Raw genomic sequence first — 23118 nt, 5'->3', positions numbered from 1 at the left:
CATCCTTTACTTCTGAAGGCCTTACTTCTCACAGATTCTACAGAATCTGCAGAACAATGACCACAACAAAAATAGTTCACACACACACACACACACACACACACACACGTACTTTATTCTATAGTGAGACAGTACAGCGTTCTGGAAGCTGGGGAGAAATCACTGTCCTGTAACAAGCCGCCTGTTCCAGGGTTGTGTGTGTCACCTGGCTCCGGGAATGTGAGGGGCACTGTCCTCCCTGAAAGCAGTGATTGCATTGCTTCCCAGAGTGAGCGTGCCACATGGCGTACAGCCTGACCTGTCACAGGCTAAGGCATTGCTTGAGTCCAATGTTGCCTATCTAAAATGTTCTTGTTTCTTTTTTTTGGGTCCGGTCGTGGGGCCTGAACTCTGGGCCTGGGCGCTGTCCTTCAGCTCTTCAGCTCAAGGCTAATGCTCTACCACTTGAGCCACAGCGCCACTTCTGGCTTTTTTCTTTTTTGCTTATGTGGTGCTGAGGAATCAAACCCAGGGCCTCATGCATGCAAGGCAAGCACTCTACCACTGAGCCACCTTCCCAGCCTGTTTCCCAGCTTGTTCCCAGTTCTTGTTTCTAATTTCTGCATTCACCGAATATTCATACGGTATCTGCTATATGTCAGGCTAGAGGTACCTAAATTGACTTGGATCATGGGATGAGTATTTCTCTGAAGCTGTGTGATGTGTGTTGATGGAGCGTGACTTAGGCTCCTGTGGACTTGGTCTGAAGCCCCCTCTTTTTTTTCTTTATTGGGGATCATTCATGCCGCTATCCTTCTAGCTTTGGTTGTCTACCCTCCTCCACTTTCTGCAAGAGGCCATTGTCAATATCTTGCCTATGAATATTCTTTCCCGCCTCTCCTCTCCTTGCGGTACTTGAAATCCCATTGCACGTCAGTCATTCCAACGCTTCCTGCTCTCACACGCTCTGAGAGTAGACAAATGATACTTCTTGTGATCAGTTTTCTGTTCAGTCTCCATTTTGTGATGACAAGAATGCCACAAACAGCCACAACTCACTGGACCCTCACTGTACCAGAACTGTGCCGTACCTGCTATGTAATTACCCATCCTCCTCTCTCCACTCCCCCTTTGTTCCATTGCTGCTTCTTTGTCTCTGTTAAATACGTGGCCTGAGGCTCCAGACTAAGGGGCAGATTAAAGTTATAAATCTCTGGTTTAAACAACCTGTTCCATTTACTACTGTGGGGCAAGAAACTTCCACCACAGCTGGCTTAAAAACATCTCAGGGTTCAGAAACAGTTCTTCTTTGGGAGGTACATTGATTGGGATGAGTGGTTTCCCAGGGAGGTTAAGGAAATAAGATGTTCTAAAGCCTTGCCTTGTGTTCATGTGTTTTGTCTTAATTCATTACTCTGCGTTTTCTAGGTAGCAGTCAGTCTTTGAGACGGATGCAAATATATTATCTTTCCATTTTTAGCCAGCAACAGAGACTGGTGAGGAACTGTCCACCCAGTATCTCCACATCACAGAGGCGGAAGAAGATGTGCAGGGGACACAGGCTGCTGTCGCTGCCCTTCAGGATCTGAGAAACACCTCTGAGAATGGTGAGGCATGGCTGCTCCCTTCAGCACAGGACCCCAGTCCTGTCTGAAGGGTCTGAAGGCTCCTTCAGCACTTCAGGTCTCTACATGTGGGGCGAATGGATCTGGGGATGAATGATGCTCACCAGTTGATCTGAACAGCCTCAAAGAAGAGCAGATCTCACTATTCTTATTTTGCCGGTGTGGAGGAGGCTTTCTATTGTGGACGGTGGACTGAGGTGTTGGGAGCAGGCCCTGGAGTCTAGAGCTCTTGGCTCCTCCTCAGGGAAATAATATCTCATCCTATGCTTCATGGCCATCCTGGGGGCTCTTCGCAGGGGCCAGAGGGGCTGGCCAGTGGCAGTGGGTGCTAGGACTACCATGCCAGCAAGTTACCTTGCAGACCGCCTGTGACCTCAAGGCTTTCAGTCCACACTTAGATACGTGGGGCTGCCAAGCTGTCACCCCAATTCCTGCGCTTTCCCAAAGGCCCACTCAAGACCAAAAGTCAGTTTTTAATTTTATTTTTGCAGCGGTGGGGATCCAGGCTGGGGCCTCACTCACATCGGGCAAGTGCCCTGCCAGCGAGCTGCATCCTCATGCCGGTTTTCACAGTTTCCATCAGTTTTAAACACAAAACTCCCATGCCAGTTTTGTGCCCAGTATCTACACACTTTTAGTGTGTAGCACAGCTCTTGTTTGGGGCCAGAGATGAAAATCAAGCAAGATTAAAAGGAAAGCATTAATTGAAGTCAATATCAATAGGAAATAGGAGTGAAAAAAATGCTCTTTGACCAGTCCTTCAGCCCCTCAGCGCCAGGTGTTGAGAAAGCTACTCCTAAGCTCCTGTGAGTCCGTTTAGGAGAGTCATTGGCAAGACAGGATTGTCTGCCTGCCCAGCTATAAGGAACGGGGAAGATAGCACCACCACTTCTGCAGACAGAAGAGTCAGAGCTCGGGCTGTTCAATGCGATTCTCCACAGAGTTGGCCCATCTGAATTTAGTTTCCTTCCAGTTGTTCAGTGATGTTACAGGACCTGCAGAATATAGCCTATCTTTGTGTCTCTATGTGAGTGTCTCTCTCAAACACACACACACACACACACACACACACACACACACACACACACACGTGTGCTAAAGGTCCTCCAGTGTCTTTCCTGAGCTCTTTGAATACTTTTCAAACCTCGCAGCTGAGTTAGGCCTGCCTGTACCAGCCTGCTGCCCCTCATTTGCCCTGTCTTTGCCAGTCTGCAGCCCTCAGCACAGCTGCAGCTTTCACCATGTGCTCCTGTGCTCCCTGGGATCTGGGCTGGCCACTTGCCCTTCAGCACATCCTTTCTGGACAGCTCATTCCTAGCTTCAGTATGCAGCGTATAGAGCATCCACTGAGTCCCACCCACCTTCTTCCCCTAACTGCCCTCCCTACCTGAGACCTGTCAGTGCACTTTGCCAACAATGGGTCTCAGGAGCCTGGAACACAGCAAGAAGAGGCTGGGGAGGCCTTGTTAGTCTTTGCCTGTTTTCCCAGGAGGAACCACAGTTCCTGGCAGGTTATAGGGCTGGATAAATGGGGGAGTACCTGGATGAGGGATTGAGACCCAACCTCAATAAGTTTTAAGGTAAATGTTTCAATCTTTGGATGTTCAGAGTGGTTGATTACAAGGCATATCCGCATTCGCATCATCTCCTCCTAGGGCATGGGTGGGCATAACTGTGGAATGGTCTGGGACTCTTGGTGGTAAACATCTATTCATCTGTCTATCTATCTATCTATCTATCTATCTATCTATCTATCTATCTATCTATATTACATCATCACCTTAGTCATATGCTGTGTCCTACCTACATCATGTCAAGCTCTTCTTTTCTCTGATTGCTTGCTGATTCACATTGGAACATGGTCTTGAAAACTGTCGGTAAGGATGCAGACATTGGCAAAGACTTCTTACTACTGTGAAGCATGTAAAGTGGGCAGCTGTTTCTCTCTTGATCAGGATCAGGGTATGATCAGGATTACAGGGAGGCTCACAGAAGGTCAGAACAGATGGGGTATGCTAAATTGTTGGCCTTGAGTACTGGCAGGATGAAAATGGAAGCCCAAGCTTAAGCTGAGCTGGGGTTGGAAACCCCATGGGCAGGATAGGTAGGGTATCTGTGGGTGGTTTGCTGCTCATCTGGGTGCCTGACACGGCCCACTTTCATGGCCACCTACCATGCACTCGAGAGAAGATGTCAGCAGGTGCTCTAGGAGCGGCAGTGTGAGGGGCAGGCCCGTGTTCCCAGGTTGAGCTTCAGAACGTGAGCCTCTAGGGTTTGGCTTTGACTTTGTGCTGTAAATTGGACCAATGGCCTGATGCAAGTCTCTGCTTTTTCTATGATCCAGTGACAAATTGACAAAGTGGGGATCATATCGCAATGCCATCTTCTCACTGGGCTGGGCATTTTGAGACGTTCTTGTAGAAAATGCTTGATGAGCTGTAAAGTACCATACAAATCATTTCTCATGACACAGTACAAGAATGCTTAGTACCCGAGCATCCCGTCAGAGGCCTCATCCTGGAAAAGGGCGCTGGCTTGGCGCTGGTTGCCCTTCCACCAGGTGGCCCTAATGGTCTCGTGTGCTTCTTGGTCCTCAGGTGACCGGCTGGACCCCACAGCTGTGAACATCCTGCAGCAGATCATCGAGCTGGGTGGGGAGACCCACGACGCCACCGCTGTGGCCTCGGTGGTGGCCATGGCTCCCGGGACGGTGACTGTGGTGAAACAGGTGAGACCCCACACTCTGAAACACCCGTCTCCGAAGGTCCTCCCTGCCGGGGTTTCAGTGGTTTAACTTGCCTGGAGTCAGAGTGGGAAAGAAATTGGCCTACTGTCCTGCATTTCCATCTACCTCTGACTGTTACAGGTTGCGTCTCTGTGACTATGAGTGGGGCTTTATGAAGGGACATAATATATTTCAAAATTCCCCAGAGACTCTTCATGCACTTCCTTCCAAAGAATTCATGAGTGGAAGGGAGCTGGTGTGGACGTGTGTGGGCACATCTGTAGTGAAGGCTGCGGCCCCATCAAGGAAGCAGACCAGTGCAAAGTGTGGGAACACACAGGCATGCCAGCAACCTCTCCCCAGTGGCCACCCCCCCCATCACCTGCTCAGATCCATACAGGACTGAAAGAGAATGGAGAGTTTGGGAGAAAGATCCCTTTGCCAAATTAGTCATCACATGCCACATGCCTGGCTCATTCCTCCTCTGTCCACAGCCAGGCCTTCACCATGTGCTAGAGTGCAGCATGCTAGGCCGCCAGGGCATCCTTGCTGTCGGTGTACTGTCTCTTCATCTACCATCTCCAACTCTCATCTTATGAAAGATTTAGGCTGGCTTCCACAGGCACTTTAAGGATAGAAAACAAAAACACTGAACACGTTGAAACCAGGGAAATGTAATTCATGGAGAAAGTTGAAATGTAGAATATCATGTCTTGTATGGTTTATCTGTGCTTGCCTGGAGTCATTCAGTGGGTATTTATTGAGTGCCTGCTCTCCTCAGCCAGTGTTCTGACTGTTGGGGTTCCCCGGGGAACCGGTGTCTACCATCAAGAGGTTCCTCTCAGATGGGGACAACCAGGATGACACCCAGCTGGTGTGCAGATGTAGTAACAAGGAGAAGAGGGAGGGAGGGAGGGCAGGGCTTGGGGCCAACGAGTGGGGGTTGGGGCTGTTATATAAGAGGCTTATTGGAGAAAAGTCTATCTGAACTTGAGGAGAGACCTAGAAGAGATGCACACTATTAAAATTTTGGTGCTGAATTTTGCGAATGAAAGCAAGAAGCAAAGGTGAACCAGGTAACTTAAGGAAAACATAAGCTTTTCTTGGCAGTCACCAATGAAGATATTTCCTAATATGCCTGTCATGTATCGACTCCTGGGCGATGCTTCCTGGCCACCTGCCACTGGTAGTTGGAAGTGGACAGTCCCGTGGTCTCTATACCGGCCCCCCATGTGTGCTCGGGGACCACACAAAGCAGGAAAGCCAGGCCAAGTATTTCTCTCAAGGCAATTATAGAACATCTGAATTAACTTTGGATTTCTAGATTAACAGATCAGACTTACCATATGTGGAGGAATGACTTAATTATGTGTCCTCAAACCCCTCTCTCATAGTGTGGTTTCATTCTAGGAGGTATGAACAGAAGTCAGACTGCAGGCAGTGGGGTGGTTCAGTCTGCATTTACCTGCTACTCTATACTCATTGAGAATAGATGTGTTCACTTCCAGGCTTTTTGGCTTTGCTAGGTGTTTACTAGGCTGCAGTCGTGATCTTGTTTTATGAAGCTTTTCTGGAGCGCTGCATGTGTATCCTGAGGTGTAGAACCTTGAACTAGACCTGGTTCCTCGGGAAGGGTTCATTTGGGCAGCGTCAGGAGGACTTTGGATGTGTCATACATGCAGATGCTTTTGAGAGAGTCAAAGGTGCCACTGACTGTGATATGTGGCTTCTCTAAGAAAGGGATAGGTCTGCTGCTCTCTGGGCTGTGATTTATTGAGTATCACAGGCAATGCAATGATACATGAGGTTCTGATGTGTTGTTAAGATACAACTTAGATATGCTCCCAGGCATTAGACTGACAGCTCAACAAGGGGAGAGGCAGATAAGCATCCTGGAAAAAAACCCAACAATTTAAATATGCTCCCAAGAGGAGGAAAGAGCGGAGCCTCCCATAGCAAACGCAGGCTGCATGTGGTGCTGCGGGACACAGTGGTGAGGAATCGCGTCTGGAAAGATGCACCTGTGTGTGTCAGTGTCATGTCTGCCTGGCCAGCACCTCACTCTCACAGCACCTGGCTGTGCATACAGGATGGAGCGGAGAGCGGATGGATGGGTGGATGGACAGGGAGACCTTAAATGCCCACACCTGTAGCTAAGAGACTGTAGCATTTCCAGCTCTTCCAGCTAAGGGAATGCCCCCACTCACTTGCCTCATCATTTGTGTTGGATGTGGCTGTGTATATCGGGTAAGTGTGTTTAATTGTTTTTGTTGTAGTTTAACTCTGGTGTAGGAAGTTATGTCTGCTAATGTGTGTGCTAAATCACTGAGATGCAAGTCCTACAGAGCTGTGGGAAAGCGATGATGGCTCTCTCCTTTGTGCGAGGCTCACACGGCCTGGGTGTGGGCAACTTCCACCACGCACCCGGCAGGACAGCACACGCGAGGACTTGGGGTGCAGTTAAGCCTGCCTTTGTTGAGACCCAACAGTTTGCTTTCAATGAGTTGGTTTCGTCCTCTTTTAATGAGTTTTATGAGAAGAAAATTTGTATTTGATTAATAAGATTGCCTAAGTAGTTTAGATTTTAGATATATCACAGGAAGTACTACTGTGAGATTCTCTGAGTCACTTTTAATCATGTAAAAGAAAAGGAAGACTTAAGGAACTAAAATAAATAGTCATCACCTTGGCTCCTGGCTGACATCACTGTGTTGTTCTTATAGATTGCATTTTATTTTAGAGACAGTTGGCTTAATGACTTTCATTCATGTAGTGGGCACTGATTGAAAGTTGGCTGTGGTCAGAGACGGACAGTCTCTGGCTGGAGTTTCCTGTTGGCCACTGTCACAGGTGACCACAGGCTGAATGACTTACACAGCACAAATGTATTACCTTGCAGCTCTGTAAGTCTGGAAATCTGATAGGGTTTCCTGGGCTAAAATTAAAGTGTCAGCAGAGCTATATTCCTCTGGAAAGGAAAAAGCCCACCTTCCTTTGCCTTTCCCAGCTTCTAGCAGCCACCCACATGTGTAACTCAGGGCTCTATCCTGCAGCGGCAGACCTAGCATAACAGGTTGAGGTCTTCCTCTGCACTATTCCCATGGTCAGAGTGCTTCTCCTTGGCTAGTGCCGCTCTCCTGATTATCTTGGACACTTGGCCAGTTGCCCAGCTTGTCTGCCTGGCACGTCACCCTAGGACAAGTTCCTTGGCAGGTCACCTCTGCAGAGTCCCTTCTACTGTGGGAGGTGGCATACGCCTAGACACTATGGACTGGGACGTGGGCGTCTCGTGGGGCCCATCATTCTGCCTCCCACACCGGGTCACAGAGATAAGACAGTCGCTGCTCTTGGGTGGCAAGTCTTCTAAGGAGGAAAGTGATTTCTTCTCTCATTCAACAGTATCAGCCAGGTGCTGTCTCTGCACTTGGAATATTCCAGTGAACAAGTAAGATGAATGACGCTACTGCTGAGCGTCCTTCTGGAGGGGATGGCTAAGCCGGTGCGTGTAGTAAATAAGAGCATTTCAGAGTGTGGGAGGAGCAAGGTGCCATGGCAAAAGAACAAAACCCACCTCCCCATCAGGCAGTCTCAGAGGAGGGCGATGAGCACTGTGCGAAGAGCCTGGATCAGGGGCAGAGGCGCATGCCTGGAGCCCTGTCCTTCCCCCAGGACCCCCTCCTCCTCCAATCACAGACACGTGCCTCTGCCCCTGATCCAGTGTCAGTCAGCTTTTCATCTCTGTAACAAAATATCTGACACCAGCTACCTGTGAAGAGGTTTATTTAGCTCACCTGTATGGGGCCTGCAAGGCCAAGGTCAGGAGGACCACTTGCCTTGAAGGCGGTGGATGGGGCCCATCATGTGAAGGGGCTGGTAGGAGTGCATCAGAAGGGAGCAGGTGTAGGAGGAGATAGTCGTGTCTTGAGCTGGAGCAGAGACAGCCCCCATGAAGGACATGCCCCTTTATCTCAAGGATCTCCCCAGTGGATCCTACTTTCTGAGAGTTACATCATTTCTTGGTAGTGCTACCCTGCTAACCAAGCCTTCCAACATAGGCCTCTGATGGCCATCCAGACCAGTATTTAAACTAGAGCAGAAAGTCAGCCTTTTTATTCTATACAGATCTTCAACTGATAGGAAGAGGCCCTCCTATGCTAGAGAAGGCAGTGCTTTCAATTCGTCTTCCAATTTAAATGTTAATCTCATCCAGAAATACCCTCGTGGTCACATACAGAATAATATGAGACTGAATCTGGGTGCCCTGGCCCAGTCAAGTTAGTTAATCATCAAACACACACGTGCACCTCAGAGCGTGAGCATCTTGCTGTCAGTGCATAGTTACTATGTTCTCCAGGGGTGGAATTCCCAGGTGCCCTGGGGATGGTGTTGATGTGCAGATGTTATGGCCACTCTGTAGCTGCAGGAGCACACACACTGCTAGACCCATATATAGATATAGATATATATTTTTTTGTCAGAGTTGGTATTTTGATTCAAGGTTCAGGAATCTACTCCACCCTACAGAGAGTCATAGTTGAAGAAGTGCTGGGCCTGTTACAATTCAAAACCTGGCACTAGAGGGTCCTTGACCCCCTCTTCTTACTGCCCATCCAGACCAGGGTCTGCCCCAGAGAAGCAGCTCTGCAGGGGCACTGCTCAGGTTCAGCCTCTGGCCCAGTGGAGCCTGCTCCCTGGAAGTGCCTGCCAGGAGGCCCGACCCCGCCTCCGCACCCGGGCCATACTGAGCCTCTCCTCGCACTTGGGGCCAGATACTGGCAGATGGCTATGGAAAGGGGTTTTTGTGAGGCTTCAAATCTATTTTCATTATTCATTTTTTAAAGGAACATTCTAAATGATTATAGCTGCACATGTCTGAGGCCTAGCAGAAAAACTCTTGGAAAGACCCAGTACAGGAGAGACGGGCCTCACCATGGGGGTGACCCAATTGCAGCCTGTCCTCTATCCTACCCGCAGAAGGCCTGAGTAGCGCCTGGCTCCTTTTCCTGTCTCTTTTAAGCTTGAGCAGCTGGTGAGTTTATGGCATTTTTGGTTCTCCCAGAGACACTTTTATTGGCATACACTGTGAGCAATCTCCCTGGCTTCAAGAAAGTAGAGTAAGAGAGGGGGCATTGATGAGGGGGGCTCCTGCTCTTTCTGTTCCCGGCCAGAGCCTCATTTGATGTCCAAGTTTCATGTTGCCTGGTGTTTATCCAAAGAACAGCTCAGCTTCATCATCCTGCACCAGAGCAAAGCCCTAGCAACTTCAGTGCCTCATTTAGCGGACTTTCCCATTACAGTTTTCCTCTATTGTGGTTCATCTGTGGAATTCTTCCCAGAAGGAGAGAGAGAAAGAGAGGATACATAGATAGGTGATTTAAGAATTGTGGATGTAGGGCTGGGAAGGTGGCTCAGTGGTAGAGCGCTTGCCTTGCATGCCTGAGGCCCTGGGTTTGATTCCTCAGCACCACATAAGCAAAAAGAAAAAAAAAAGCCGGAAGTGGCGCTGTGGCTCAAGTGGTAGAGCACTAGCCTTGAGCTGAAGAGCTGAGGGACAGCGCCCAGGCCCAGAGTTCAGGCCCCACTACCGGACCCTCCCCCCGCCAAAAAAATTGTGTATGTAAATACAGTTTCCATCTACCTCAACCACTTGCTCCTCCCCCTGTGTGGTGAGACCACATACCCATTCCATGCTTACAGACTCATAGGAATGAGGGAATCAGATCTGTGTGTGTGTGTGTGTGTGTGTGTGTGTGTGTGTGTGTGTGTATACGCGCATGTGTACATGCAGGCACACACACCGGTACTGGGGCTAGAATTCAGGGCCAGCCTTTCACACTTGTTTGGCTCTTTTCCTAAAGGCTGACACTCTACCATTTGAACCATACCTCTGCTTCCAGCTTTATGCTGGTTTTGGAGATAAAAGATGAAAGTCTTACAGCCTTTTCCGTCCCACCTGGCTTTGAACTACAGGTCTCAGGATCTCAGCCTCTTGGGTCATTGGGCATTACAGGAGTGAGCCACTAGTGCCTGGCTAATGAACACTTTCTACCCGCATGTTTTAGTTAGTTGATGAGCTTTATGTGATTCTTTCAAGAACTATATGGTACAATTTACTTCATGTTGGAGCTCTGCAAATTTTAATTTTACCACACACCTAATTATTCACACAAGTAGTGTCTGACTTTTTTTTTATTGTAAAGGTGATGTACAGAGGAGTTACAGTTACATAGGTCAGGTAATGAGTACATTTCTTTTTGAACAGTGTCACCTCTTCCCACCTTTCCTCCCAGTTTTTCCCTCCCGCCTCCTCCCCCACAAGTTGTTTAATTCATTTTTAACATAGCGTCTGCTGAGTATCATTGCTGAATTACTTCGCCATTTCTGTGCTTCCCCTTACTCTCCCAAAACAGATAAACTTATGAACAAGACCAAAGGTACAGAAATCAACAACAGTGACAAAAGGGGAAAAAAAGCCCACAAAAAGTAAAATAAAAAACCTCGTTTCCATTTATTGGGGTTCATTTTAATAAACATCCTTTAATATGATCAAATGCGCATAGCTATTGAGCCTTTGTGATCCTCTCCTAAGAATATCCTCCTTTGGTCTCACTGTGTGAATATTTAGAGTCCTATTTATCATGTCCTAAGTGTAATTTTTTTCTTTTACCACCCATTGTGTTTACTTATGGATTTACAGGCACACTCTAATTACTACAGATAAGGGGAACCAGGCAAGTTATGTTTCTTTGGTTCTGGCTTACTTCACTTAATGTAATTTTTTTCCAAGTCTTTCCATTTCCTTACGGATGGGGCAATTTTGACAGCATTTTCTCCCTCACGTTCCTTACAGCACATTTATTCTGCTGTGGCCTTCAGCACAGAGCTGTAGAGACAGAAAGTTGCATCCAGGAATTTGGCAGTGGATTATTCTCCCTTGTCACCTAATGCTACCTTTGGGCCTTTGTAGCCTTCCTTGGTTCTCCCTTAGCCATTTGAATCATCCTTTTCTTCTTGTTAAGTGAAACTTCTTTCAGAGATGTCTGTTTCTGGTGTGATTTCTGATGGCTGACTGATGTTCCAAATTGCTTCCTTTTTCAAAGCTTTTTCATTACTTGCTGAGTCTTCTTATGCCTTGGTAGTCACTGAAAATTCCATTTCTTTGTGAAATCTTAAAAGTAAAAATAAGTCTCATGATGTATCTGTGACCGTGTGAGAGATGGCTTGAAAAAAACAGAGCATAAAGGCTTTTCTCTATTCCATTATGCTCCTTGTTCTCACATAACCCATTCTTAGCCAAGGGGAGGATGGTGCCCCACTGAACTTTACCTCTCTCTTCCTGCTCCTAAGCCCCACTTCACTGCTGTTGCTCAAGAAGCTGCAGCTTTGGCTGCTGCTCTTGGCAGCACTTGAAGCCATAACACTCCAAGTTGTCTGCAGGTTGCTTGCTTGGTGCCTGTGCTCTGCTCCATGTCCTTGCAGGCCAGGTGGGTTTCACTGGGAAGTCCCCCAGTTAGCCCCGTTCACTTGGTTTGTGTCAGGTTTAGGACAAGGCTAGGGCTGTGTTAGCTGGAGTGGGAGCGATTCAGAGCTGTTACCCCGTCAGGGTGAGGTATGCTGCAGGCCTTCTGTGGATCTCAGCCCTTGCTCTGTGTTAGCCGGTAGCCTCCATCCTGGCCCGAGAGCTGTCCCCCAACTAGACCTCTCCACTTCCCCCCTTCCTCCTTCCCTCTCCCCCTCGACCCCCTTGTCCCATCTCACATGGCGCTCTCGCAGCAGGTATTGGACCCTGGGAATCCCCTCCCTGCCCCTCCCACTCGTACTTCGCATCCACCAGCCTGCACTGGGGGCCCTGCCTCCACAGCACACCTCAAGCGTCCCTCTGCCTCTATGGCCGCTGCCTTCATCTAGGCCTCACTACTCAAAATGTGTTTCCCCAGCAGGCGGTATCGGGGTCAAGGAGACCTGTTCATGGATGCCACCCCAGAGCATGTCAGAGCCAGTAGGGAGCCAAGTGACCAAAAGGAAGCTGCACTGTCTGTGTTTGAATCCTGTGTCTGTCACTTAATAGTGTGTGACCTTGCACAAATCATATGACCTTGGGGAAAGTATTTCTACTTGAATGTTTTTCTACCCCATGAGGCTGTTGTATGGATTGTGCAAAAGAAACTTGGGCCTTGTGTGGTACATGCAATAAAGTCTTAGCTTTTATCCTTCCAGAGGAAGGGAAGGTGCAGCCTGTGGGCCAAGGAACGCCCATGGAACCAGTTGATGAGATGGCCGTGTGTCCTCGAGTGCTTCTTATCAGCTGCCTCTGGTCATCTGCTTGTATTTTTTTTGTTGGTCATGGGGCCTGAACTCTGGGCCTGGGCACTGTCTCTCAGCTCTTCAGCTCAGGGCAAGAGCTCTACCACTTGAGCAACAGTGCTACTTCTGGCTTTTTCTGCTTATGTGGTGCTGAGGAATCAAACCCAGGGCCTCATGCATGCAAGGCAAGCACTCTACCACTGAGCTACCTTCCAGCCCCTACTTGAATTATTTTTGTGTGTGCCAGGACTGGAGTTTGACTTGGCTCATATGGTGCTACGTCACTTGAGCCATAGCTCCACTTATGCCTTTTCTGGCAGTTAGTTGGAGATAAGAGTCTTATGAACTTTCCTGCATGGACTTGCCTTCAAATCTCAGTCCTTAGATCTCAGCCTCCTGGGCAGCTAGGTTACAGATGTGAACCACTGGTGTTCAACAAACTGCCTGTATTGATAATGCTGTATGGCCCAGTGAATGATCTTATAAAACACAAATGTCCCTAAGCAGGAAGAAGACTCTACCTGTAACACAACAGCGCTCCTTTGCCCTTGCTGCGGGTGTAGAGTCCAGCCACGGCTGTGTCCCTGCTTTGGTGGTTTCTGTCCAGCAAGCAGCCAGTGGCAAGCACCAGAAGACTGCTGGTTAAGACTCCACCTCTTTCTTAGAAGGGCTGTAGAGTTGTCCAAGTAGGTAAACACTTAGTGACATTATGTAAGTGCATAATTACATTATGTAAATTAACATGGCTGGGGCTCAAAATAACCTGACCCCTAACAACCTCCAGCTGTTGAGTTCAATTTGAGTCATTCCTACAGAGAAGGCCAGGAGAGGCTGTGTGGACTGAAGGTACACATTCCCTCAGAGTGGTCAGTGTGGTGGTGGCATTAGGTCATGAGCATGGGATGCTATGAATGGGCCAGAGGGCTAGCTCGCACGCTTTCTGCCATATGAGAATGAAGCATTCTACTACCAGGAGAACACTCACCAGAATCCCGCCATCTCGGGCTTCCAGCTTCCAGAATGGTGAGAAATAAACTTCTATCATTTATAAGCTGTCTAGTCAAGGATGGTTTGTTACAGCAGCCTGAACTCAAATGGAGACTGGCTTTGCATGGTAGATGCAGTGAGACCCGGCCGGGAGAGAGTCAGCTCTTCCTGGTGGGAGAGAGGCGGAAGTAGCAGCTGGGTGTGCCTTTGGTGAATGGGACGGGTGTCCTGAGGGTTTCAGCCCTGTGCCTTCCATTGCTCCATCCACAGCAGGAGGGCGGATGGCACTGTTGTGCCATGCTGCGATGTAAGGAGGGGTCGACGGTTTATCTGTACATCTGCTTCTGCTGATGAGCTTGCCTTCCTAAGTGTGCTAAGTGATTTCAAGGCTTTGTGTTTTGTTCTGTGAGTTGGTTCGTCCATGGTGGAAGCCTTTTCTTTCCTGTTTCTGTGGCACAGAGGTAGGAGGAGGCCCACCGGGTTTGCAGGCTGTCCCTCCCTTGTAGCCCCCAGGTCAGGGGAGCTGGGTGGTCCAGTCCAGGAGCTGAGCAGTGCTGATCTGGACGACAGAGTCCTGCTGTGCCCAGCGGCGAGTTCTGTGAGCAGGCAGCCAGTACAACTCGTGCTTCGCACTGTGTATGGGATGTATATTTCCAGAAAAGAAAAAATACCCGCTGTCTACTTCCTACCAAGAGAAAAACAGGGTAGCGGGAAGGCAATGTGCCGTCTCCCTCATGAAAGATGCCGTGCCTGTGCAGGTGACTCACGGCCTTGCCCCTTCCCTGCCTTCTCTCCTTCCTCAAAGGCTTTCAATCTTCACTGATATCTGGAATAGCTTCTGCTTGCTGGTGAATCTTCCATTATTTCCACAGGTTTCTTGTAGATAAACCTACCTGTTTTAGTCTTGCATATACATATATATTTATAAAGTAGAAATTTATGGTATTTTTCTACAGATCACGTTCATTTACCCCTTTTCTTTCCTCAATAAATTTGAGGAAATTTAGCTTTTTTTCTTTGTTCCCAGTGCACGTGAATCCCAGGGTGTGACCACAAATGTGTGTCTTGTGAACGGGGTGGAACTGATGTGCTGCTCCGCTTTTGAGAGGGCCGGGGAGGCAGTGGTGTGGTTACAGTGAGAGCAGAGAGTGAGGCCCTAATTGCCAGGAAGAAGAAGCTCCTTCCCGTAGGTGAGAGTGTGGCCGACGGCCATCGGCTGCAGTGTTCTTTTTCATTTTGAGGTTTGGTGTGAGGGGTTTTGTCTGTAGCCCTCTAGCTGTTATCATGCCCTGGAATCAGGGGACTTCAGAGGAGACAGAACCATAGAAGAAAGGAAATCATGAATTGCACTCTTTCCTTTCAAGTATGGAGGCCACAGGTCAGAAGGAAGGTGGTAATCATAATGGCCACCCTTGGGCAAGCCAGTGGACTGGAGCCCACGTTGGCCTCAAGTCACAGGTGGAGCTGGACAGCAGCAGGGCAGGCTGCCTGAGAAGCACAGGGGAGAAGTGTGGGCTAGGGAGTCATGAACCTAGAGACAGAATTTGAATTACTGGCATGGCTGAGCTATAGGGAGGGGTGTAGATGGAGAAGAAGGATCAGCGGAACACTGCTGCACAGCCCCAGGTCCAGAAGTGGAGGGAGATGCAGCCTATGGGGTGGTTAGGAGGGAGAAGAGGAGAGCTGAGGACCAGGGCACAGGAGGGCCTGACTGGAGTGGGTAAGGGTAGGTGTGACGTGAAGGGACTGCTCTGCAGCCCCTCCATCCTGTGCCTTCCTGCTGGGTTTAGTCCTGGCCCCCTCACATGGGTTCCAGCCTGCCCCTGGTGCTGGCCTCAGCCTTTTCTGATTCCTGGCCTGCATATCCACCATGTGTGCAGTAGGATCAGGGGCAGTGCTGCTGGGCAGTGACACTCTCTTGCCCGTCCTCCCTCCCTCCCTCCTTCCCCCGTGTCTGTATGAGTATTGCAGTTGACTTTGTAAGTGCTTTCTTTATGCTCCGTGCAGAAGTCCAGTCCTGCAGTCTTCCAGTTGGCTGGCCTGAGTTAGAAGTTAATTGAGCAAGTTAGGCAGGCACAGTCCTTTGGCAGCTGGCATGCTGTCTTCACTTCGTGACTCATTAGAGAAACAGAGGTGCACCATTTCCTATTTACCAGGTGTGGCCAGGCTATGGTAAGGCAGGGAGAGGCTTGTCAGAGATGGACAGGACAGCAGTTGTTGTGATCCTGTGGGTGTGACAGTTGTCAGCATCCGGTGATAAGGAAGTCCTGGCCAGGAGACCTTGAGGGACTCCTGGAGGAAGGGAAGGGCCTGCCAGAATTCCAAGGGCAAGATGGGATCTTCAGGGGAAGGGTAGAGAGGGGGCTGACAGGCAAATCAAGAAACAAGGGTGGGAGTTCAGAGGTGGGGAAGAGTTCAGTGTGGATAGGAGCTGCAGGTGGGGAGGGAGATGGGCAGGGCCAGGGCGGAAGGTCCTAGCCTGCGTGCCAGGAGGCCTCAGGCTTCCTCCCGAGGGTGACAGGAAGCTAGACAGTATTACACAGGATGAGCAAGGGTGTCAATCCACCACGCCAGATTTCAGAATCGCGTATAAGAGCAGAGGTTTTTGGCTCTTGTGTTGGTGGTTTTTGTTTTGGCGGCATTAAGGATTGCTCTGAGGGCCTTATATTTGCTAGGCAAGTGTGCTACCACTTGCTCCATACTCCAGGCATAGTGGTAGGGGATTGTAAACTCTCTTAGCCACCCTTCACAAAGGAGTTGATGACATCACGCCCCACCCCCCACCCCCCAGTCTTCCACAGAGCTACTTGGGAATTAAGTGAGAAAACACTAAGCTGCCAAGCTGCTTTCCATCTTTGTGGGAGAGGCTTAGGGAGCCAACTGCCGCCAGACAGCAGGGGAGAAATTGGAGAGAGGAGTGTGAGCATGGAGAGATTTAGGGATGTAAATAGCAATAGGGCCACAAGTGTAGGGTTGTGTCTAGACCCTCCCCATGCACATGTGCATGCACCCCCATCACCCCACACGAGCACGCTGGCCATGCATATGTGCAAATAGACACAGTATACCCATAGTTATATATGTATGCACACGCACACACTCCCCTTCACATGCCGACACACACACATGCACATCCCTGTGTGCATATGCAGCCATACACACTCATGCAGATGTAGGCACATGTATGGATAAACCCATTTCCCAGATACAGCCACAGCCACCCATGTATATATAACCTGTACATGTGTCATTACACACAACACACACACACACACACACACACACACACACACACACACACACACAGTGGCCTATGCCGCCCACACCTGGCCCACATTGTAGGAGTTTGGCTCTTGTTTTGGAGTCTTTGTGTCTCCCTGGCCCGGGCTCTTGTTTTGGAGTCTTTGTGTCTCCCTGGCCCGGGCTCATTAGGAGCTCGGCCTCAGGCAGGTGCTCATTGTGTTCACTGTGTGTTGATAACCTCCACCTGTGCCCTCTGTTGACACCCCAGATTCGGACTTCCTCCCCCAGGTCACGGAGGCCTGGCTCAGGCCTGCTCCCAGCAGGTCCTGAGGACTGAGTCTGAGCAGAGGAGTACCAAGGGGAGGCAAAGAACTAGTGGCTTCTCTGTCATATCCTGGGCTCAGCCCCCAGTGCCTTCCATTTCACGTCATTGACGACATACCAGGGAGGGTTGCTCTGAAGACCCGGTCTGGTAGATAGAAACCTGCTTCAGCTTACACATGGATCGGCAATGGGAGGGATGCTTGCAGGGAAACCATTGCCTGGTTTGGTAGGCACAGCGGCAGAGATGACGCTGGCCTTCCAGCTCCCTGACAAGCGTGAATGCGGACCTGGGCCTCACTGGAGCCCCTGACTAGGATCCTGAGGCAAAGGTGCCGCAGGCCTGCAGGAGCGCACTGGGCCGTGAGCAGCAGCAGCAGCAGCATCTTGGTGCAGGTGCACGGGGGGGGGGGGGGGGGGGGGGGAGAAGGAGGGAAGGATGGCGCTCAGGCAAAGGACTGTGAACAAAATCCAAGTTCAGTCAAATGCACATTCATTCTGGTTCCTTTACATTCAAGGCCAGCAGAGGTGTTCGGCCCTTCCTTTACCATCCTTTATGGATGTGCCCGGGGCTACATTCACTGAACAAGCTGGGTCCGTCCAAAGCCTGGTAGCTCCAGCACACCTTTGGGACGACCCACAGAGCTTGTGTGTGCACCTGGTGGCACTGAGGCCCAGGCCCAGGGCCCTGCCGCAGGCAGGCATGTGGCTCCTGCTCCCAGGAAGCTGTTTTACAGTGTTCTGAAAGCTTTGGGTGAGAGTTGTGATGCAAATTCATGTTGTTGATCATGTTCCACCTGTGTTTTTGTTTTTTTTTTTTGAATTCTCCTTTCAGTCTCCATCTAGAAGGAACGTTGCCCCTTTTCTCATCACCGCCTCTGTGGGATTCAGCTGAGCTACTGCGGTTTTTGTGGTTTTTTTTCCTTAATTAGTCTTTGTCATATTTCAGTGTCCTTGGCTGTGTCTCAGGGCTGTTTTGGCTCCTGGGAGGGTTTGCCAGTACAATCTCAGGCAGAAGGACGTGCTTTCAGGTTATGTTTTGAGGGGAAGCAAGAGATTGTGGGCTGAAGGTCAAGTGCTTGCCCAAGGGAGAAGTGGCCCTCGCGTCTTGTGCACAGAGGACACGCATCAGGGCACAGCTTGGCCCTGGGCAGGGCACCGTGGGAGGAGGGCCGTGGTGTTGCTGTGCAGCCACCAGGTAGATTTGCAGACACGCTTGTGAGGGATGGACTCTTGGACAGAGGAGCCCCTCTGCAGATTCCTGTTGAGGAGACAGTGGATTATGCCAGGGCTCAATACAGGAGACTAGTGCGAGATGGGGAAGTGGGTGCCCTGCTCCCCTCTTGGCCCTTGTCTGTGTACCTGTGCTGAACTGGGGGCATGACCGAGGTACTGTGTCAGGAGAGGAGGAGGAGGTACAGCCATGCTGGTCCATGCACAGGAGGGGTGTGGGCCTGCAGATGGGCAAGAGCAGCGTTCCACAGTCCAGGTGGTGTTCACTCAGCGTCCGCATGCAGCAGGCCCTCACTACTGTTCCCACAGGCTGTTTGGACAGCTCTTTGCAGAGAGGACACAAAGCTGTGTCTTCAGTGTTGTCATCAGCTTCTGCTCTCTGTGTTTAATAATTCCAGGGAAAACACATGCACATGTCCCCTCCTGGGACAGTCTTGGCACTGAATATCTGGGCAAGGTTCTCTGGGTAACTAGTCTACCCTGTGGTGGTGTCAGGTAGCCCAGTTAAGGATTGGCTGGGATACTAACTACAGATCAAGACATCTTAGACTCTGTTTCCCACCCTATGTTCCTGGGCAAATGCTTCTCCTAAAAAGTAAGGGCTGATGTCAGGCACCAGTGGCTTACGCCTGTAATCCCAGCTACTCAGGAGGCTGAGATCTGAGGATCACAGTTTAAAGCCAGCCCAGGCAGGAAAGTCTGTGATACTATCTCCACTAAACCACTAGAAAACCAGAAGTGGTGCTGTGGTTCAAGTGGTAGAGCACTTACCTTGAGCTAAATTGCTGAGGGACAGGGCCCAGGCCCAGAGTTCAAGCCCCACAGCTGACAAAAAAATAAAAAATAAGGACTGGACCCTCTGGGATGTGGGGAGCCACAAGAGATTCACGACTCATCCCCATGCGTTCCCGTTTCCAGAGCTTGAAGTCAGGACAAGCAGCACAGCCACTGACCCCGGATTATGTGGCTATAGTATGTGGTGCTCTGTCCTCTCTCCCTGAGTCCGTTTGTGGGTAGTCTGGAGCTTTCCTGGGGCCAGGACCTCTGGACTGTCTTTGCTCCCAAGGAATCGCCAGTTCAGCAGGGGACCACAGACACAGAGCCATCACAGGCACCCACATAGCTCAAAACAAGGACCCATCTTCCTGAGCAAAGGCTTTCTGGGACTTTCTTGAATGTTGGGAGGGAGGCAGATGAACTCACTAGGGATGCATTTTACATAGAAGGTGGAGAGGGAGCTGAAGGAGGAGGAGGTGACGACAGGACAAGTGTGAGGTGTGAGATGGCATCCTGTGGCCTGCCTCATGCGTGTCTCCATCCAGCTGCGAAGTGATTGGACCCAGAGGCTGCAGCTGCCAGGTGTCCAGGTCCTAGCCAGAGGCTAGCCCAGAGTCCAGAAGAACACTCGAGACAGGCAGAAGTGCAGAATGCAGGGCCAGAATTAGTGAATGATTTGCACCATTCCATGGGCCAAGGTTTTCGATTAAGCTATCTATGCAGCTAATAGACTGAAAGACTTGTTAGATACAGCATTTGTAGAAAATGGAACATCCGTCTCGGGGGTAATGACACCGAGGAAGCTGTATTATTTCTGCTGCGGAGAACAATTTTAAGCTTGTGCTAATAGCTTAAGCTACTAGTGATCATTTTGAACAAAGAGAATGATGAGAGCAGCCCCTGGCCGCCAGGCTGGCTGGAGAACAATGGTGGCATCCTGTCAGTGTGTGACCTGTCATAACCTCAGCGGCAGTCACACACACACCCATGGAGGATGATCTCTGGACTCGGAGCCATCGGGACCAAGCCCTGCTAGCTGCTTGATCCCCAGGACTTCAGTCTCCCCATTTGTAAAGGGGGAACAGAAATGCCCAAGCTGAGAGCAGGTCTTCAGTAAACTGTGAGGGCTGGGTGTCCGCAGGCTGCGCTGGGGGCCGGGGAGGAAGCCCAGGGCTTGCAGAAATGTCTTAACACTGATGTGGTCATGTGACAGTTGGGATGCAGAAGGACGTGCTCTGTGGGAAGACCCATGACCCATCCATAAGGCAGGAGGACCGACCATCCTGGTCAGTCCTCCAGGCTTGGTTCGCATCCTGGTTTACACGGGGCGAGCATCTGTGCAGGCAGCAAGCATCTGCGGGCTGGGCAGTGCCATGCGTGAGGCTCCTGAGCGCACGAAGCAGCCCGGCGGCAGGCAGAGGGCAGATCCCAGAGTCCTGGATAGGTGTCAGGCCCGTTAGGAAGGCTCAGGGAAAATGAGAGAGCAGCAGGTTCCACCTGTGCTCGCTGGGAAGCGCTCACAGAAGCAGTGCCACCATCTCCATCATGGTGTCTGGTGACTTAAGCCCAACTGGGGTTTGCAGCCTTCATGGTACCCTGACAAGGTACCTTGACAACTTAGCAGCAGATAAATAAATTCAAGCGTAATTTTGATTGTCCACTCCTGAAGCTGCAAATTGAAGAAACAAGCAGAAAGAAAATGGAGACAGGGCTGTGTTTAAGTGCTTTTCACCTTGTCTCATTCCTCATGTCTGTGGGCAGTGGCCATGTCCTAGTCACCGCTGGACCTCCTGGTCCGCCTGGCACTGGGCCTGAGAACTAGTTGTGTGCCCGGTATTCTGCATGCAAACAGGACTGCAGCCTCTTCACCTGAGAGGCCTGGCCAGGGCAGTCCTGTCCTTGCCAGGGTGTCTGCCTATCTGTACTTGGGCCGCATAGTGTTAGACGTTTTTAAAAACAAGATGTAAGTACCAGTGGCTCATGTCTATCATTCTTCCTACTCAGAAGAGCTGAAGAATCTTGGTTGAAAGCCAGCCCAGGTAGAAAAGTCCACTTCTCCAAAATAATAGAAAAAAGCAGGACTAGAGGTATGGCTCAAGTGGTAAAGCACCACCTTAGCAAAAGAGTAGGAAGTTTTAAGGTAGTAGAAAGTTTCTGTCATCACTCCATGGTGGGGCTTCAACATCAATGACAATTACCATGTTCAAATAATGGCACCGTGTCCCAGAACGTATTTAAGGCTGCGTACCATCTGATCTCATTACATTCATTGTCTTGTGTTCGCCACGTGGCATCATCACACTTGCCTGGAGCTTGGTGGGCTTGTTTGCATTCAGGATATTCTAAGGATTTTGGCTGTCCATCTGTGCAGACTTTACTGTCAGTTAAAAAGAAAGAATCTGCTGTCAGACGCTCTCTTTCAATGAGAAAACAGTCAGCATTTACCTCTAAAGCCCTGTTTCATGGCACATTTTCCAAGTTAGAGTTGGAATAAACAGTTAGAGTTGGAATAAATAAGTTAGAGTTGGAATAAACAGAGTTGGAATAAACAGTTGGAATAAACTGGACACGAGTGTTTTATGATTGTAAATCCTAGCTACTCAAGAGACTGTGAGGTCTGAGGATCGTTATTCAAAGCCAACTCAGGCAGAGAAAATGCAAGATTCTCATCTCCAGTTAATAAGCAAAAAAGAAAGCTAGAGCTGAAGGTGTAACTCAAGTGGTAGAGCACCAGCCTTGAGTGAAACAAGTCAAGCCAAAACAAGGCCCTGCATTCAGGCCTTAGAATGAGCACAACACTGCACTTTCCCTCCTCTCCCCACAAAAAAGTAGGGGGAAAGGTCTTGGTTCACTCTGAAAGGAAGCAGGTTTACTATATTGTTTCCTCCTGCAGTAACTCCACCAGCCCATATTTCCTTCCAGTATTAACACAGGAGCCCCTTGGAGCTGCACGATGTCTTCCCCTACTTTGCTCTGAATGGAACACGACCCCCGGTTCACTTAGCCCTTCCTGCTGCAGCAACGGGAATAAGCCCCAGGCTGGAGGGAGAACCTTCAACCCAGAGAGAGGAGGCCACGGCCTGTCATACATAGACCAGGCTGGAGTATGAAGCCGCTAATGGGAGGCCCCTGCCTGCAGGAGAATCGGAGCCCCGGGAATGGGGCTCCTGGTAGGTCCTGAGCAGATCCACCACAGCCTATATTTCTGGAGGGCTTTTTCCCTCCGTGCCCACCTGGAACACTGCACACCTACTCAAGGGTCCCCAACACAGGCAAGGCAGCAGTGCTCAGCTCCGAGCCGGCCCCAGTGAATCCTTGGGGATTCTGGGTTTTGGTTGCTTTTTTTTTTTACTATGTAGCCACCTAACCACCACAGCAGCTAGCACCTAGTAGATCATCACTGCATAAATATTGGGCTCTTACCATGCGCCAGGCATTGACTTGGCTCTGGGGAGATGGCTGTGCCAAGACAGACATGGTCTCTGCCCTCATGGAGCTTAGAACCCAGTGGTAGCTGACTGACTGAATGGCTGAGAATGAGTGAATAAAGCAAGAGGCCAGGTGCTATTAAGCACCAACTTTGTAAGAAGAATCTTCTTTAGTCCCCAAGGTGCTTTTCTGAAGAAAGCATTTGAGCAAATGGAGATTTAGGGAGTGGTCTTGTCCTGGCCTGTGGTGAGCCGGGAAGTGGGGTGCTGACATTCCCATGGGCTTGGTGCAGATCCACGCACTTCCTCCTTCACTCAACCCCCTAACAGGCAAGTCTGAGGACTGTTCCTCCAGCCAGTCATTCCCAGGTCTGTACCTTCCTCCTGAGCCTATTGTCTAACCTTTACTCAGTGTGTGTGTGTGTGTGTGTGTGTGTGTGTATGTGTGTGTGTGTGTGTGTGTGTGTGTGTGTGTGTGTGCGCGCACGCGCACGCA

The 23118-nt window shown here is 50.0% G+C and overlaps 1 protein-coding gene across 1 annotated transcript in view; it reads left to right on the top strand.

The window, feature by feature from the left end:
- Positions 1-23118, top strand: part of Zfat (zinc finger and AT-hook domain containing) — a 166065-nt gene that overhangs the window by 141298 nt on the left and 1649 nt on the right. The window contains exons 14-15 of the mRNA XM_042700017.1: positions 1460-1586; positions 4202-4332. Coding sequence (XP_042555951.1) covers positions 1460-1586; positions 4202-4332 — 258 coding nt within the window. The remainder of the gene's footprint in view (positions 1-1459; positions 1587-4201; positions 4333-23118) is intronic.

This window comes from Dipodomys spectabilis, unplaced genomic scaffold, assembly GCF_019054845.1.
Source record: "Dipodomys spectabilis isolate Male_0828 unplaced genomic scaffold, ASM1905484v1 ptg000264l, whole genome shotgun sequence".
Classification (NCBI taxonomy): domain Eukaryota; kingdom Metazoa; phylum Chordata; class Mammalia; order Rodentia; family Heteromyidae; genus Dipodomys; species Dipodomys spectabilis.
Note: the sequence above shows the minus strand (reverse complement) of the source record. Positions and strands in the feature narration are given on the sequence as shown.